The sequence below is a fragment of the Colossoma macropomum genome, unplaced genomic scaffold (genome assembly GCF_904425465.1).
Source record: "Colossoma macropomum unplaced genomic scaffold, Colossoma_macropomum, whole genome shotgun sequence".
In the NCBI taxonomy this organism is placed as follows: Eukaryota; Metazoa; Chordata; class Actinopteri; order Characiformes; family Serrasalmidae; genus Colossoma; species Colossoma macropomum.
In genome coordinates this window covers 35595393-35614044 of record NW_023494800.1, presented here as the reverse complement: position 1 = coordinate 35614044, position 18652 = coordinate 35595393, and the positions used below count along the sequence as shown (strand labels likewise).

Genomic DNA, 18652 nt, shown 5'->3' with positions numbered 1-18652 from the left:
TTTCAGACTTTTTACACTCTAAACTGGTGTTATTTGTGCATCAGTTACTGAAAATAAGCCTGTACTCTGGTGGGCTGCAACTGTAGCCAGCTAGTTAACTATGCTAGCATTACTGTCGCAGAGTACAGCTCAAAACACCTCAAAACAATTCTGTTCTTTATGTTTCTGTCACTTCAACACCAGACATTTCAATTTGTGATCTTAGACATGAAACTTTATCCTTTACAAAGGTGTTTTTTAAGCATCTGTTTGCTGAAATGGAGCCTGTACTGCAGTGGGAGACACTGCCTGTTTGCGTTAGCTTAGCCTACAGCTTAAAACACTACAGAACAGGATCAATTTCAGCTCCAACACCACTCAGTCGACTTTGCTCGCGCTGTTATACGTTTTTATTGTCTATACTTGTTTTAGCAGGGCACCAGTTAGTTGAACTGAACCTGTACTGCAGTGTTTGGATCTCATTAGCTATTAGCTTAGCTAGGAGGCTACAGCTTCTCACCACAGGTTTAATTTCAGCCTTCTGTCCCTCCAACCTCAGCTGCTCAACTTCGCTGCCTAAAAGTTGAGTCATTATCATCTAAACGTGTCAGTAAAGCTTTTGTTAGTCAGAGTTGAACCTGTTCTGTGGTGAGCTGAGCTGGCAGCATGCTAGCTAAGCTAATGCTAACCAGCTACTCTCCTTTAGTTAGCAGCGCTGTTTAACATTTAGAAATTGGTGTTGGATTGAAGCTTTGGCATTTATTGGATAGTGGATTTAAAAATGTGCTCTGCTTTCACTTATTTGGCATCTGTGTGAGTGAACTGAACTTATTTGATTGTTTTTGGGTTTAAAATAACACTGTGGCACAATACCGACACAAACGTAGTACCAATATGTCACTACTTCATCCCACCAAATGGTTCTGTGGCCTCAAGCAAGGAGTTTCCCTTGGACTCCTGATGGCTACGGCATGTCCGGGATCGAACTTGTGACCTGACGATAGTGAGAATATGATGCAACCATGATTATGCAGCTCATATCACTCCTTAGCTTGTACATACTAACTGATCTAATATTTAAACCACTATAATTTGAACAAGGAACTGAACCCTACATCGTAGCTAACCTTAGTGTGACTTCGAATTTGCTTTCCAGACAAATGAAACAGCCTGCACGATAGAGTACTACGTACTTTTATTAAGTCCACAGAATTGCTCTGAGCAGTGCACTTATGCAATAAATCAGATGGTACTACATACTGCAGTCTGATTATGGTTTTAAACACAGATTAATGAATGCTGGATTTCTTGCGGCCTTCAAGAGTGAACTGTGCAGTTATTTTTTTTACAGTTACTTGTTTTTCAGAAAAATGAAAGAAGGCAGTATTACATACAGTTATTAGGAACAGATACGTACTCTTAACAATGCACTTGCACGAAATCTGGTTGTTGTAACATTGCAGTCTGATTAAATATTAAAATACAGACAGACGGTTATTGATTTTCTGGTTTGCTCTAGCAGAAAGTTAGCAAGCGATATTTGTGTCACTGTGGCGTGTTGGTCTCTTCCAGTGATACACAGGCTGGCTGGCGGGGCTCAGGCAGGAGCGTGTGCATGCGTGCTTCAAGGCCGACAGCGTTGGATGAAGCGCGGGTAGAGACACACATCGCGGATGTGGTGCCGGTTGAGCAACCAGGTGAGGAAGCGCTCCAGGCCGAGACCGTATCCTCCGTGTGGACACGTTCCAAACTTCCTCTGAAACGGACAGCCATCAAAAGCATGTTAAAGCTAGTCATGACAGTTGAGGCATTCCTTTGAAATTGGGGGGTGGGGGTATATATGGACCAGCCACTGCATTAAGTACACGCACATAAGGTAGTAGGGGATGGAATACCCCAGGGAACATGCTCGTAAATGTACTACAAGTAGGGGGTGGACACCACTTGAACATACCTGGTCAGTGTACCAGTAGTAGGGGGTGGAGTCAATGCCTTCTCTCTTATAGCCCTCCAGGAGCTCATCAGCATCCCAGATACGCATGGACCCTCCAACGATTTCCCCAACGTTAGGCATCAGCACGTCAACCTGAAAACACACACACACACACACACACACACACACACACACACACAGACACACACGAGTAAACATTAAATAAACTATTATTATCAGAACCAGCATTTTGTAAAGCCCACTTCACACCAGACGCTCCTATATTATCATTATCGCGCGGCATGCTAGCCGTTTCTATGCTGAAACAGTCAAGCAGTGCAATGTCTGTGCTATAATATACAATGTAGGCTAATAAACAGATCAAAGAATCTAGTTTTAACTCTGACAGGTTGACTGAATCTCCTCCTCTTCATATAGAGCTACATCACCTGGTGAGAAAGCCAGCAACAGTGAAATGGGCTTAACTCTTTTGGCAGTTTTTTGTTTGGAGCACAAGTTCAAAAATGTTGAGAAGTAGCCACACCATAATTTATTCTGTGCGGACCAAATAAAGGTAAGGTAGACCTTCAGTGACCGGTGGAAAAAAGGAGATATTAGTGGTTGCAGTCACTGAATACCCTGAACTTAAATTCAGTTTGTAAAATTGTTCATCATGACAAAGAACACTTTATTTTATTTTTTTTAACGTAGCTTGCTTTTGCTGGCTACTTCATGGCAGATGACTTTGTAAAAGGCCAAGGGCCAGAGCTTTCCGCCTGTACATACTAAAACAACAGCTAATTACTGCAGCGGACTGACCGTTACAGTGCAACAAGGAAAAGCACAGCCAGAAATAGCTTCCAGAAAGCACAAGGAAAAAAGGCTGTGCAGTGCACCTCATGTTTTTCGGCCTTAAGGAAAAGCATAACGTGAAGCCCCTCTTACATCATCACAGTCTGAATATCTTACTGACCGACTCGGTGAGACGGCGGTCCTCGGGGCAGCGCTGCATGTAGAAGGACTTGATCTCAGCAGGGAAACGGCACAAGAGGATGGTCTCGTTAATGGTGTCCGTCATCAGCCTCTCAGGGGCTTCAGGGATATCCTGAAAGAGAATTTACAAAGAGGCAGAGAGCAAATGAACGAGCTGAATTACCTTTCATCTATCAGGGTTGAAAAAATGCCATGATATGCACAATATATCCAAAAGTATCCAGACAGCCCTTCTTATTAGGGAATTCAGTTACTTTGTGTTCAGTTGTGCAAACACAGCTTGTATGATTGCCATAAAAAAAACACTGGTCAATAGAATGAGAAATGCTGGAGCAGCCATACATGAGCCTAAGGTCACCATGTCCAATGCTAAGTGTGGGCTGAATAGGCAGGTGTCCGCAAATATTCGGACATACAGTGTGTCTTTACAGATCTGAAGGTGCTGATTTCTTTCAAAAATTTTGGAATGTTGTTATATTTAATCGCAATAAATGAATTTATTTAATAAAGTATTTGTTTTCGGGTAAAATAAGTATCTAGCTGTATTCAAATCTCAAGCCTTGTATTGTTAGGCTGTTGGTCAAATATACAGCATACAGACCTCTCCGAACTCGTAGTAGGTCCCGTCGTCCTTTTTGATGTCGTGCTCCTTCAGCCAGACAATAGCATCAGTGTAGTTCATCCTTTTAAATGGTCTCTTGGGGGGCTTGAAGTTCTACAAAATTATTAACATCAAAACACACAACATAATTACAATGAGACAAAGGCCAAGCTTTTCAACTGAACGCCTGTCTGACTTCAAAGCTTCTGCATCTGTCTCTTAGTAGGATCAATGCAAATCGTGCAGTATAGCTCAGAAAACTCAAGCTATTGGTTACTAATAATGGATAACTGACTTGTCCAGTAGCTAATTAATACAGACTGCATCTGATATATGTGAAAATAATGTTACAAGTGAAAATGTACATTAGAACTGCACAGTTTAGCACAGCAATGTAGCATAAGTGATGTTACAGGCCTAAGCCTCATTTTTAACTGGTGCTGTATCAAGACCTGTTACAGCTGGATTAGTTTTACCTGGGGAGGTTCTGTAACTAAAGTGATAAGTGATAAAATTGAAAAGCGATTTTAATCCAGTACTCATCTACGATGTGTGTAGTGTTTACAGTCTGAGTGTGTGGAATATTCTGCAAACTGACATTTTTATATAACATTTAATTCTGTAAAAACTACACACTGCAGATTCATACTGGAGAGAACTACATACTGCAGATTACTGAGTGTGTCCTGTGGCGTAATGCTGATGTAAACATCGGGCTATGACCTTTCAGTCTGAGCTATACGTGGAAATTTGGAGAAATGACTTGGATACTTTATCCTGAGGTTGTGCAATTCTATACATTACCCAACCTCCCCTAGGAAAACCAATCCAGCTACAACAGTGCTTTAGCATTAAAAGAGGGACAGGTGTGAGGTCAGCGGTCATACAGGATTGATATCGTAGAGCAGGGCAGCAGCAGGGGACTTCAGGACACGGTCCACCACGTCACACACCAGATCCTCCAGTCGGTTCAGCAGGTCGTCATAGCTGATGAAGGGACACTCGGCCTCGATGTGGGTGTACCTAAAAAACAGAAATCACAATGAAGAAGCTTCTTCAAAGATTAAAGCTGATTTACATGGAGACACATTAAGGGCTGTTATCCTAGAATTGTCCCTACTACTAAGTCAGTCACTGCAGTGCTGAGAATGATCCACCACTCGTATAATACCTTCTCTACGGTGGTCCTGACCACTGATGAATGTGGTTGCGCGCTAGGGTATTTTAAATGGACAATGTAGGTGTACCTAATAAAGTGAGCACTTGTGTGCATGTATACTCAGACAACTTCTTGGGACGCAGAACTGCTGTCAGCGATAAAACTGGGCAATACAGGAGTGTCCACTTTGTGTGTGTGTATGTGTTACTCACTCGGACAGGTGTCTGCGAGTGCGAGACTGCTCAGCTCGGTACGACTGGGCGATGCAGAAGGTGTCTCCCAGCGCAGGGATGCAGGTCTCCAGGTACAGCTGGGAAGACTGGGTCAGGTACGCCTGCTCTCCAAAGTAATCCAGCTTAAAGAGGGTGGAGCCACCCTCCACCTGTGTCTGCACCAGTGTGGGAGGGGTTATCTGCACACAAAACAGAGGCGAGCGGTCAGCAAACAGGCTGGTCATTTATTTTGAACCTCATACACCTGGACCTGCCCTGATGTCTAAGCTACCATTTAATCTACACTAAATACTGTAGATTTAAATAATATTAACCAAATACTGAAGAGTGCAATCTGGATGTTCTAGTATTTCAATACAAATATGAAGTTATTAAATGACTACGACATAATTATCAACCGTTTATATAGCAATTTCTCATCAAAGTAAGATGTGATCACTTTGTACATCATAATTGAGACTGCTAACCTTATTATAATGCACAGTAACTATTTAGCTTTCTCAGATTTTTTTTTAATCTTCTACAGCTTCAATTATCATTGTAATAGTTATGCTTTTTAAGCTTAAAAGCTTAAGAGTCAACCAAACTAATACTAAAGTATTAGTTTAAGAGCTTGTTCTATTAGAGAAGAACATTGTGTTCTAGAAGAAATACAATAAAGCATGTGATGCTGCGAGACTAACAATCCTTAATTAATTTTTTTAACTTTACAGTTTCAATTAAACGTGATAACGACTAAAAATGACAAGACTAGTTGTGAAGATTCATGTGAATCCACACATCTAATTCATCGCTGTTACTACAGAACGTAGACCTTTATTTCCTGGTAGTTACTGAAAAATTCATAGCAGCCACTCAATAATAAGTCTAAACATTAATAACTGAAAAAAAAGCCTGTGGTTTAATTAAGTGAATCTCATCAGGATACAGAGGATTTCACAGGGCTACCTCGTAGTATCCGCGGCTAAAGAAGTGGTCCCTGAAGCACTGGGTGACGGTGGAGCGCACGCGCAGGATCTTGGAGACGTTCTCCCCACGGATCATCATGTGCCTGTTGTTCAGCTGCACGTCCACATCCGACTCCTCGTTCAGTAGGTTATCAGCGCCCCCTGCTGGAGCCAGGCCAACCAGCTCCCAGAAATCACAGTGCAGCTCATGGCCTCCTGGAGCCTGCACACACACACACGTCTCTCATGGTTAGCCCAGAAAGTAATATACAGTATATAATCGAAAGTGTGGACCCGTCTGACTGAACATATGTTTTGTTTTTCTATATAACTGCCTAGAAGATTCAACTTACAATTTGTTTAATAAACATTAAAATAGCAAAATGGATGCATATGTATAACTATTTCAAAAACATTAACAGACTAGTTTTGAATAATAGTAGCTTTTAGCTACCAACAAGTTATCAGCACACATGGAACATCTTCACGCCTATCGTTATTATTATAAAACGTGGAAATGTTCAAAAAACAGCTTAAACAGGTAGTGCAATCATGCTTGTGTAAAAAATAAGCAAAAAAGGCCAAGTCCTTTATAAGCAAGGATGGGTCAAGGCTCTCTGAAATAAATAAATAAAGCAATAAAGAAATAAAAAAGAAAAAAAAAAGAAAAGCCTGTGAACTTCGATCCCTCAGACCACACTGCATTCAAATCTGGCATGCTTCAGTGATTGATATCACCATAAGGGCTCATAAAACACTTTGACAAATAAAATCTGTTGCTGCATCCACAAATCCCAGTTTAGACTGTAGCACCTTAAAAAGCCATTTGTCAGAAATGTCCAGAAACGCCACCGACTTCTCTGGGCTCAAGCTCATCTGAAATGGACTCTGTGGAAATGTCTACTGTGGCCTGACAAGTCAACCTTTCAGATTTCAGGCTTTCAGGTTTATGGATAAGCATTTTTGGGTTATCTTGCATGTCACTGAAGTCACTATTAAAGGGCAACTCCACCAATTTTTCAAAAAAATTCTACAAAATTACATGGGTGAGATGTAAAGAGTCGTTCAGAGTGGTTTGGTGTGAAATGTGCTGTTCTAGAGAAACTTACTGAGTCAGAACTGTTCACAGTGGTGGTGACAGGAACCAGACGTCCACCTCTAAAAGCTCCCTCGCAGAAAATCATTACATGAAATGATTGTGAATACGCTGCTTGATGCCAGATACACTGTTTTATGGTAGTTTTGTGACAAAGTTTTGGTCTAAATTGTATTTTAATACATTTTTTTAATCCATTCATGGCGGAGGGCTACATATATATTGTTCCAAGGCAAAACAGTCCCCAAAGAAAACTTTTTTTTTTCAGATTTCTGACTGTTTTACAACCATCAACATTACATATAAACTCAGAAGACTCGTGTAGGTTCACTTGTGGTTTTGGACAGTAAATAAAATGTCTATATTTGTGTTGTAGTCATGGCGACCCCTGGTTCCTATCACCACCACTGTAAAGAAATCATCAAATGGTTACATTTCAAACGTTAAATTTTTCCAGAACAACCATGCTTATTTCAACATAACGCCAAGCCACACCTGTAACAACAGCATGGCTGAGTAAATGGAGCCAAAATTCCACTTTTAACACTGGAACAGTTTGTCAGTCTAGTGTGACTGATACTGTACACCGAGTGAAACCTGGACATGGAGGTTTACCTGTTTTCCCTCAGGGACAGGCTTCACGGTCCCATACAGAGCCACTGTGCTCTCCGTGGACAGCACCAGCCCATTATAGCACTGACACTGCAAGAGAAAGAATCAACTCTGAACATTACACACAAACAAGAACAGAAAAAACAGACTAAACAACACTAATCTAGAAGAACTAAAAGAACAGAAAAAGGCTTTTCTTATTATGCTAGTATTTCAATTGACCCACACCGTCAGAAAAGACCTCGCCCCCCCCAAAACTAGGACTAGGGTTTCATATGAATCTTCTTAAGATACGTACCAGCTTATCAGTGAGGACGCTCTGCAGGAAGCCTGTTCCGTCTCTCAGCACGATGAACAGAAGATTCTTCCCTAAAATGCCACACAATACAATCAATATTAGTACAAACTGCATGACATTCCAGAAACAGCTATACATTCCTGATCTATTCAAACACATAGAAGCATTAACCCCAGCAATACTTCTGCTTGTTTTCTTCATAAACATAAATTGGAGATCATAACACATTTCCTTCCGTACCACTTACCACTACTCCCATGCTGCTTTTCATTTTGGAGATCTATTACGAATAGAGGCCACTGCAAAACCTTTGCCCAGTTTTTATCTTCTAATGGCTCCATAATGACATCCATGATTTCCACATATGAAGTAATTTGCAGATGAACTCTAATAACAGTTCAAGGCCACAGAAATTGGGTTCTACACCAATTTTAGACGCACCGAAATGGACGCAGATTGCCAACAATAATGCTTTACATAAACTATGTGGCCAAAAGTATAAATAGGGAGTTCAAGGGTTTCAGCTACACCCATTGCTAACAGGTGTATGAAATCAAGCACACAGCCACGCAATCTCCACAAACCCTGGCAGTAGAATGGGTCGTATTTTAATTTCTGCCATGCTAAATCTGCCCCAGACAACTGTAAGTGCTAAAGCCTGCAAAAAAACGCATATCCTCTGTTTTATCACTCACTACAGAGTTCCAAACTGCCTCTGGAGGCAATGGTAGCCCAAGAACTGAGCACTGCGAGCTTCATGAAATGGGTTTCTATGGTTGAGCAGCTGCACACAAGCCTAAGATGACTATGCACAATGGCAACTGTCGGAGTGGTGTAAAACAGTATTTCTCAGCCCACTATCATGCACCTACGAACCCTCATACAAGTTGCTAAAACTACGAGTGATTTCAGGAGAGAGGTGTGAAAATAATCAAGGTCACTCGAGTGGTTCTTTTCGGGTGGGAAATGCTTTTGAGTTTATCAAAAATGTCTGTGGGGTTTTCAGTCTCCATTATAATCTACAGTCAAGTTGAGAACTCACTAACAGTTTCTGACTGCAGCCCCAGAGAGACTGTCTTATATCAACAGGGTGGCTAACAGTAACTCAACTGTATTTTCTTTTGTAGGCCTGTACAATCTACATTACAGCTTCTTTTACACTAAATTTATTATGTGTAGACTACTGTGAGAAAGTTATTCAGTTACATGCTACACTGTTTTGGGAGTAATCCACATACTGCACTGTGCAAATCAGAGATGACCAATTGTTCATTAAATTTTCCATTAAAATAGACATTAAGTACACGTAGAAAACAGAAAAGTGGTGTAAAGCAACTCAACCCTGGAGTCCTGGAGGTCCACTGTCCTGCTAATTTTAGTGTTTTCCTTGCTTCAGTATGCCCCCTTGAACTCGGTAAGGGCTTGTTAATGAGCTGATTCGTTGTGTCACGTGTGTTGGGAGCAGGGAAAGCACTAAAAGAGCAGTGGGCCTAGAACCAGAGTTGAGCTACACTGATGTAAAGCACGCCGCCACTGGACTGTGGAGCAGTGAACCATGTTCTCTGGAGTGATGAATCAGCTTCACTATCTGGCAGCCTGATGGATGAACGTGGCTGCCAATAGTAAAGTTTGGTGGAGGTGGGATAATGAGCTGAGCTGTTTTGCAGGGTTTGTGCACAAATTCTCACCAACACACAAAATCTTGTGGAAAGCCTTGGCAAAAAAGAGAATGCCCATGGTTTTGGAATGGGATGTCCAATAAGCTCATATAGGTGTCAGGTGTTGACACACTTTTGACCATATATTGTATGTTAACCCTTTGTCGTCTGCTGATCAGAAGCTACCAAACAAAGAAATCTGAATATGTGAAAATGAAATCATCTTCACTGCACATAAATTGTGGCTCTCTCTTCGCATTTCGGTAATGATATCTTAGTTTTGACTGGCCAATGAAGATGACATGTCTGTGGGATGCTGAATAATGACTGAACTGCTGTTGTGCTGCGTTTGAGGGAAGGGAGGAATTTGATGCCAGGCAAACCTACTCGTCAAGAAAGAAACGGCTGGGGTCATCACTTCATCATATAGGCTATTGTGGTGCTTAACAAATTTCGATGAAACTTGGTTTGTAGGGCTGAAATATTAATTGCTGTCATATCGCAATTTAAAAGAGTGCACTTTTCAAATCGCAAAAGCTGATATTTTAATTATAGCCTTTTTTTTATTACCAATGTTGTTTTAACTGGGGACATTAACTTAATATCAGAGCCTGTAAACTGCCTGTAGATGAGTTAGACCAATCAGAAGCAACCAAAACAACTATGCTGTGACATCCCAAACACAACTCACTGGGAGTCTGGCATGTTCAGTGTTCAAGTCTCAAACCAGAAAAAAGTGGATGTTCTGGTCTTCTGGCCAAAATAACAGGCCTGGACTTGGATTCACAGAAAATAATCACGATTACATATTCTTCCCAAATCGTCCAGCCCTACTAATTTGTTTGATTATTTCTGTGTCCCACCAAACAGCGTTGTTGAAAGGGTTAAAAGCAAGCAAAAATAAACATCAAGGCACATGGCCACAATGTTGTGGACAGGGCAGTGGGCAACCGGCAGTGTCTACCCCGGCAGCATATATATAAGATTTGCTTAACGCAAATAACGTAACATTATTTTGTTATGTTGAGTAAGACTGGCGATAGATGAAACACACCTTGCCGGCGTAACCTGTGGACCCAGCCGAACACCTTCACCCTCTGTTCCCTCAGAGACTCCAGCTGGAAGATCTTGGCCTGAGACACACAGAAAAACAGCACATCAGTTTTAAACCCATTAGATAACAAGGAGCTTACAGACGGCTAGTGAGCAAAGCCATAGTAGCTTAGCTTTTGCAGTGATACCGACAAATGTAATTTCCCCCCTTTACCTGAGTGTAGTCAACATGTTTGGTGCATCTGGGCCCTAAAAGTACACTAGAGGTACTAAAATCCACCATAAAGTTCTGATTAAATTACAACACCACCGCACAACTGGCTGGAAGCCAGCTGGCGAAAGAGAAAGTGCTGGCATGACTTCTGAGCAAAGAGCTGAAATTCTGGTTGGAACTGATGTGACCAAGACAGGCAAAGATCCTCAGCAACTTACATTCCTAATCATGGGTGGTTTCCCAGATACAATCAACCTGCAGGAATTTTTTTTAATACATAGCTGCTGTTTGATTTACCGGTTTGACCAACAGATGCCAAAAAAATGATGAAACTTTGAAAATTTGAATTGTTCAAAAGCCTCAGAGAAGCTGCTGCAGCAGTTCATAAAGGACACATCTAAACACCATCATACATGAAGTCCAGCTAAAACTGAAAGTGATTTCAGGAGAGAGGTCAAGATCAAAGTCAGTTTTTTGGGTGGGAAATGCTTTGAGTTCTCAATTTCAACTATAAGCTACAGTCAAGCTGAGAACTCACTAATCCCATTTCACCCCTCACCCCTACCACTTAGCCCTACCCCTCTGTTTTGCGCGTTCACATCTAAGGGTAGAATGTCCTGATTCTTGTTGAAATAGAGGGGTGGAGAGAAGTGTTAGGGCTTTCAGAGACTCACTCCAAACAGTGTTATGAGAAAAAAGTAAAACCGGCAAGTTGGCTGAACAAGAGACCAAAGAAACCCACAAATATGAGAATTTTCTCTGTTAAAAATTACGATAACCAACCTGAAAGACGTGGTACTCCACCAAAACTCTCCCAACACTTAAAGCTTTTAAATATTCAGCCATGCTAGCAACCATAAGTTAAGCATGATGGGAGAATCAGTGCAAGTTTTGATCAAAAGTATCATGAATTCTGATAAATGCTAATTTTTTAATATATCATGTAATGCCTTCAGAGAGAAAAATTACCCCAAACACACGGCTAACAAGATCAAGAAATGGCCTACTTCTCAAATAAAGTAGCTGCTGGTGTTCTCTGAACAATGGACTGACCACCCCAGAGCCCAGACCTCAACATCACTGAACTGAGAAGCAGAAAATGCAACCAACTTTTCCAACTTTTGGAAAAATATGCCTGCAGATTTCTTTGAAAACTGAAAGTCTCCCAAAACCCCAAGTTTGCATAGTTTATTGCATGTAAAAGACTGTTTAACCCCTTAAATTTCAAACGTATTATAATTTAAGGCTCATTATTAAGTAGCTACAGGGAAAATAATTCAAACTAGCTGAATTATTCTTAAGTTATAGACGTGAAGAATGAAAATCTGCACTCAGACATTTTCATTTAACTTGGGCTAATCCAAATTACGGTTCTTCTAACTGAAAATCAAACTTGCGCAATTTCCAAGCCACTGGGCCTCATTCACCAATATCTTCCTAAGTTTGTTCTTAAATGTGTTCCTGAGAAAGATCCTAAAAAAGTCTCTTAAAGTTTTCTTAAAGCGCAGAACTGTTCGCACCTTTGTGCTCTTCAGTGTGTAGATTCTGTTCTAACCTAAGAACGAATCCCAAATAAGAAAAAACTGGTGAAATTTGGAGTTTTGGTCTATGAGGCCAAATGCACGAATATCACAGAGGCGCAGAGATACATTTTTTTAAACCAGATCGGTCATTTTAACTCCAAGTCGTTTCATTTTAATGTCAAAATAGTGTTTGGGATGGTGTAACTACAAACCACAACTGGTACTAGGAGAACTATGACTTGTAATCAAAGCAATTTTCTGACTTACTGTTTTGGGCTCTGGCAGGCTTGGGTCGTTCTCAATGACGATCTTTTTGGCCTCTTCCAGATTCTTCTCTCTCCTCTCTGCATCCTCAGCCTGTCCATGAACACCAAGACACATTGTTCAGCATCACACAGACACACACACACACACAGTGATCCTTATTCATTAAAGAACTCTTTTGGGTGCTATATAAAACTATATAGAACTATTTTGTCCAAATATGTTCTATATAGAACATATTTCATGATGCAAAGAACCCTTTAATGATGCAATCTCTTTTTAGAGTGCTGTAACAATAGAAGAACCATTGCTGTCATTTTTATCGCCCCCCCCACCGAAACATCTGCACGAATTAGGGTGTGCTTCGTATAAATAAATAAATATGTAAATGAGCTACAGGTAGGCAGGGCTGAATACAGATGGTGAAGCTGATTCACCATCTGTATTCAAATCTCTGCTTGTTTCCACATCGTACGAAAGTTCGTACGTCAGTAAAGCTGGTTAAATCTGGGTTTTTTTTATTTTTAACATGACTTTGATGAATGAAGGCCACCAATGCAGCCACGGCCTCACCTACAGTACCAGCACAAACATTTTCCACATAAATACCTCCTTCTTGTCTTTGGTGTCTGTCTTCATCTGTTCCTTGTGTAAGAGTTTTTTCGTGTTCTTCATCTGGGTCTTGGAGATCACAGCCCAGCGCTGACACCATGCAAAGAGAAAGAAAAGGGGAAATCAGACTGGGACTGGTGAACAACAGAGACGGGGACTCCAAACTCAACTCTATACTAAAGCCTGGGGGTCAAAAAACGAGCAAAGACTAACACAGCAAATAAAAATTCGTCTCCTTTGCCTGTCACTATGGTGACTACCATGAACAAGAAGTAGTGTGATGCCATCCTTTCACAGTTTGCAGTATTCAGTACAGCTTTAAATAATCAGCGTTTAATTATTCTAGTTTGGGGTTAAAATCCTTCAATCTGATGGACAAAACCAGCAAACTAAACGCAATAAGGCCCAGTCCCATTTCACCCCTCGCCCCTACCACTGAGCCCTTAGCCCTCTGTTTTGCGTGTTCTCATCTAGGGGTAGGGTGTCCTGATTCTTGTTGAGATAGAGGGGGAGGGTGAAGTGTTAGAGCTGGATCATTCTCAGCACTGCAGTAACACTGATGTGGTGGTGGTGTGTTAGTGTGTGTTGTGCTGGTCTGAGTGGATCAGACACAGCAGTGCTGCTGGAGTTTTTAAACACTGTGTCCACTCACTGTCCACTCTATTAGACACTCCTACCTTGTCAGTCCACCTTGTAGATGTAAAGTCAGAGACGATAGCTCATCTGCTGCTGCACAGTTTGTGTTGGTCATCCTCTAGTCCTTCATCAGTGGTCACAGGACGCTGCCCACAGGACGCTGTTGGCTGGATATTTTTGGTTGGTGGACTATTCTCAGTCCAGCAGCGACACTGAGGTGTTTAAAAACTCCAGCAGCACTGCTGTGTCTGATCCACTCAGACCAGCACAACACACACTAACACCACCACCATGTCAGTGTTACTGCAGTGCTGAGAATGAGCCAGCACCCAAACAGCACCTGCTCTGTGAGGGTCCATGGGGGTCCTGACCACTGAAGAACAGGGTAAAAGGGGGCTAACAAAGTATCAGAGAAACAGATGGACTACAGTCTGTAACTGTAGAACTACAAAGTGCACCTATATAGTAAGTGGAGCTGATAAAATGGACAATGAGCGTAGAAACAAGGAGGTGGTCAGAATGTTATGGCTAATCAGTGCATATACCATGATAGATAGATATATATAGTTTTTTTTCATATCTTTATAATCTTCTACGTATAATATAAAGCTTTAAAATGCCTTTCTCTGTAGCAGACAATAAAGTACTCTGAATTCTGGATATACATTTTTGGGCCATACTGCCTGCTACTAACAGTGCTACCCTGAATGTCTTTGTCGCCCATGCAGACAATTACTGAGCACGCAAAAGAGAAAGTAAAAGTAAAACGAACAGAGCAGGACACACGTACAGCCATACAGCCAGAACAGAACTTCCTGAACAGAAAGCTGTAACTGAGGACACAATAAAAGGCTGTATCCTCTACTGTGAGGGTGGCAGTGTGTTCTGTATGAACAATAAAGCAGCTTTAAGCTTATCTTCCAATGATTTTGAACTTCACTAAAGGGTTTTGTCATAAATATCTTATGTGATCTACTCAAAGTTATAGCATCTAAAATTATTTCCAATACAGTTCATAAGAAAGCTTCCCCCCCCCCATCCCTACAAAACTCACCTCTCCCTCTTTCTGCGAATCCACGTAGATGGTTGGGAACGGTTCTGCTCCAGCAAACAGCAGAGCCTACAAAATAACATGAGAAAACAAACTCTCTATATCTCAAATAACGGGTACAAGAATTAGAAAAGGCATCACAAGGCATTAGAAAGAGGCATCGTGTCAAATTTGATGATGCAAAATGAACGGATTTACCCTCAAGGGGGTTTTGAAAGGGTTCTGCTCCGTCCCGTCTCCATCCTGATCGCTGCCCTGCTTGTCAGAGACGTACAGCTCCTCTGTCAAGGCAAATTAAAACCGAGTTCAGTCCAAGTCGAACAGTCTGAGACCCCACATGGCAAAAAAAAACACCTTCTGACCTCAAATACTCACCTTTCACTCCGTTGAGAATCAACAAACATCATCAAACATTAAATTAATAGGTCACTGTGCTGCGATGGAGCTTCACTTAAACATGTTAGCAGCTGTGCATATGATTAAACTGGCCACTTTATTAGAAACACCTACCTTGTGCTTTTACTCACTGGCCGCTTTATTAGAAACACCTACCTTGTGCTTTTACTCACTGGCCGCTTTATTAGAAACACCTACCTTGTGCTTTTACTCACTGGCCGCTTTATTAGAAACACCTACCTTGTGCTTTTACTCACTGGCCGCTTTATTAGAAACACCTACCTTGTGCTTTTACTCACTGGCCACTTTATTAGAAACACCTGCCTTGTGCTTCCACTCACTGGCCACTTTATTAGAAACACCTACCTTGTGCTTTTACTCACTGGCCGCTTTATTAGAGAGACACACCTTGTAGGTCTGCTACGTTAAATAAGTGCGCAACTACAGTCTGTAGCCCATCTGGTACTATAACACGTATCAGACCCTCTAAAACAGTCATGATTGGTCAGTTTCTGACCAGATGTTATGCTGTTTCATGTCATTACTGTTCCTAATAGAGGAGACGGTGGACAGACTGAGACGGTGTGCGAGGACCGGTGAGGCCCGCTGCGTCTCACTGCAGCGAAACACGAAGCTTAAATCAGCTTCTTGTTCGAATTTTCCCGTTCCACCTTAAATAGTGCGGCAGATACATGTAACTGCTACAGCGTTTAAGGTGGAACTGGGAAACTGGAACAGCACGCTGGCGAACAGGAAGCCGCCAATCTAGATGATGCAACCCTTTGCGCCGATGTAGCCATAGGAGGAGAGAAGACTTACTCAGGGAGATCTCCTCTGCGTTCTTGGTCACCGAGTCCGTCATGTCCACTCTTCCTCTCTCTGACCGCTCAGATTAAGTTCTACACCTGCAGTCCGCGCTGAACCTGTTATTGTCTGAATGGAGTGTCAGGCCAGCTCCTGCCGCTCTGCTCCCCACCGCGAGTCCTCGGTGCGCACTGCGCAGACACCGCACCGCCTGTGACGCAGCACCAAACGACTGGTTCGCTTCGTTCAACCGCAATTCGTCCAAACCACTGATTGGTTGGTCTGAAGCTGGGAGGCGGGAGTTTGAATAAAGCCTCTGCTGATTGGTCACTTTTATTCGGTTGCGGCTTGAATGATGTCAATTCATGCAATTTCGTTTTTCCTGATGCAATAAATAAATTATTGCTTAATAAATACAATTAAATAAATTAGAATTTAATAACTATTTAGATGGAATCATTTTAGAATGAATAGTAAAGTTAATAATAAAACCAGAATTAGAATTGATTAGAAATAAATAGCTATTTATCTGAACTGTAAACATTTATTGGTTTGGAAAAACACTAATATTAGAATAAAAAACAACATTAATACACTAATAGTTATTTTATGTATGTTAATGTGTTTCAGGAACCTCTCCTTGTGGCAGCCCAGTATTATTTGCTGTTTTTTTTTGCTGTATTTCCTAGTTTGACCAAGTCTTCATTAAATTAAATTGTTAAATTGTTACCTTTTACCGTTTTTACATTTACATGCATCCATTCTAACGATATGCGGTGGTTTTACAGGCAGAAATATGCTCACAGCCCAGATAAGTGGTTTGAAACTATTTGCTGATGTGCCTGTGCTGAATATATTGAACAAAAGTCTTAGAAAATAATGTAAATTGTTTAAAACTGTTTATCTTGGCAGTGAGATTTTGCCTGTAAAACTAAAAATAAAACAAATAAAAGTTTTTTAATACATTGTTTAGGAGAATATAGTTGTGTAGCTGCACTTCAGTGCTGGGAGATATTAAATCTCATCTGATTTAATTTTACGAAGGACTGATTAAATATTGTTAGTATTGGACAGTCACAATAAATCCCAGGCTTTCTTGAGAAGAGGAACTTCCTGTTACGTTCTACCATACTGACTTTTACTTATGTTTATTTTAATGTTTTTATGGCAAACATTTTAATGGCATAGTATTGTATATGAAATCCTTGTGCTTTGAGTGACTGTATACCTTAATTATGTTGATTTTATTAAAACAAATGATTGAAAATTCCATTTTGTCACTATCAAAACAATTATGACACTAAACTTTACCAAATGTTTCAGTTGTGACTTTCGGTGGTGACAATTTTAGCTCATTTTGCAACAACAAACCCAGCTGTGAACAGCTGTACACACATAAAATCATCATATTTTTCATTAAAACACACAAAAAAACAATACTTAATGTTTGACACTCATTTTCAGACTTTGGGACACATTTACTTCAAAATAACGGGATCCAACTGCTCACCATGTGGCCATGAGGGAAAGTGATGCAATATCACTTCCTGCTCTAAAATGCAGGGGTTTGGCTCTAAAATAAGGCTCAGCCCACAGACTAACACTCAAGACATGAACATGACGTAAAAGCATTTTTTGAAACTCATTTTTTAAACTCATGATAAATTAGAATATTTAAATGTTACTTTCAAAGAAAGCAAAATTATCTTTAAAATAATAATAAAAAAAATTGTAAGTGTTTTGTTCACAGGTGTAAATTTAGGGATTAGAGTTTAGGACAGACACCTCCCAATAGAAAGTAGCCTAGAAATGATGATTCTGTATATATTTAGTTTATTAATATCTCTATTAATACTTTGGATTTAAACAGATAATCACGATCCTTGTAAATAACTACGGTCTCAATATTTTTTCACTACTGTGGGTTCACAGATTGAACAGGTTTGACTTGAATTTTAATTCTTTCTAAATATTGATAGAAACACAAAGGCTTCGTTGATGGATTCAGCTTCAGGGTGTTGTAGATAAATTACCCACTGTGTCCTAATTGTTTCCATCTCCTCTAGTCCACTTGGTCACAGCCCTCCTAGTCTATAGTCTGCCCAACATAATTCTTCCATTTGTTATGGAGCTAAACCAAAGATACATAAATTCAGATTTTAATAAGTCAAGCTTTCAAATGAATATCACTGTAACGTTGTTGGACATCAACCACACGCAGAAATAGCCTAATGTTGCTACAGAGGACACTCAGGCTGATGAAAGCCCAGTCTACCAAAACATTATGAGAGAATGAGTTTTGTGGATTCTTACCTTCTCCACACAGGCCAGATGAAGAATTCCGTAGAGGATAACGAAGCCGAAGAGGAATAGCTCAATGTGGATGGTCGTCACAAAAAGCTGTTTGTAAGTCGAGGGCATCTCATCATAGTACTAAAGTTCATGGTTCGTCATCAGACACAGCAAAACAAAAAATATCAGTCCCAGTAAATTTAACGTCAAAGCTAAAATCAATTATACAACAGTTAGTTCCGGCCACGCAAGCTGATTGGTTGAGAAGCGTTCTAACTGTGCTGTTATTCCATCACAA

At 40.7% G+C, this 18652-nt stretch overlaps 1 protein-coding gene across 1 annotated transcript; it reads right to left on the bottom strand.

Annotated features, from left to right (window-relative positions):
- Positions 1-1157: 1157 nt before the first annotated feature.
- On the bottom strand, positions 1158-16274 carry nars1 (asparaginyl-tRNA synthetase 1). The gene is made up of 15 exons (XM_036588106.1): positions 16078-16274; positions 15061-15143; positions 14866-14931; positions 13173-13265; positions 12567-12656; positions 10564-10642; positions 7852-7922; positions 7557-7643; positions 5847-6068; positions 4878-5077; positions 4394-4529; positions 3507-3620; positions 2886-3017; positions 1934-2065; positions 1158-1735 (listed from the first exon to the last, which is right to left on the bottom strand). The coding sequence occupies exons 1-15, from the start codon at positions 16118-16120 to the stop codon at positions 1604-1606; spliced, it is 1680 nt and encodes a 559-aa protein (XP_036443999.1). The 5' UTR covers positions 16121-16274; the 3' UTR covers positions 1158-1603.
- Between the last annotated feature and the right edge of the window lie 2378 nt (positions 16275-18652).

Bases quoted from the DNA above. Each gene is read 5' to 3' on its own strand.
- nars1 (XM_036588106.1), bottom strand. From the start codon at position 16,120: ATGACGGACTCGGTGACCAAGAACGCAGAGGAGATCTCCCTGA. The intron at 14,932-15,060 runs GTAAATCCGTTC...GTTATTTTGTAG, and splicing joins CTTTCAAAACCCCCTTGAGG to GCTCTGCTGTTTGCTGGAGC. The intron at 12,657-13,172 runs GTATTTATGTGG...GTTCATGGACAG, and splicing joins ACACCAAAGACAAGAAGGAG to GCTGAGGATGCAGAGAGGAG.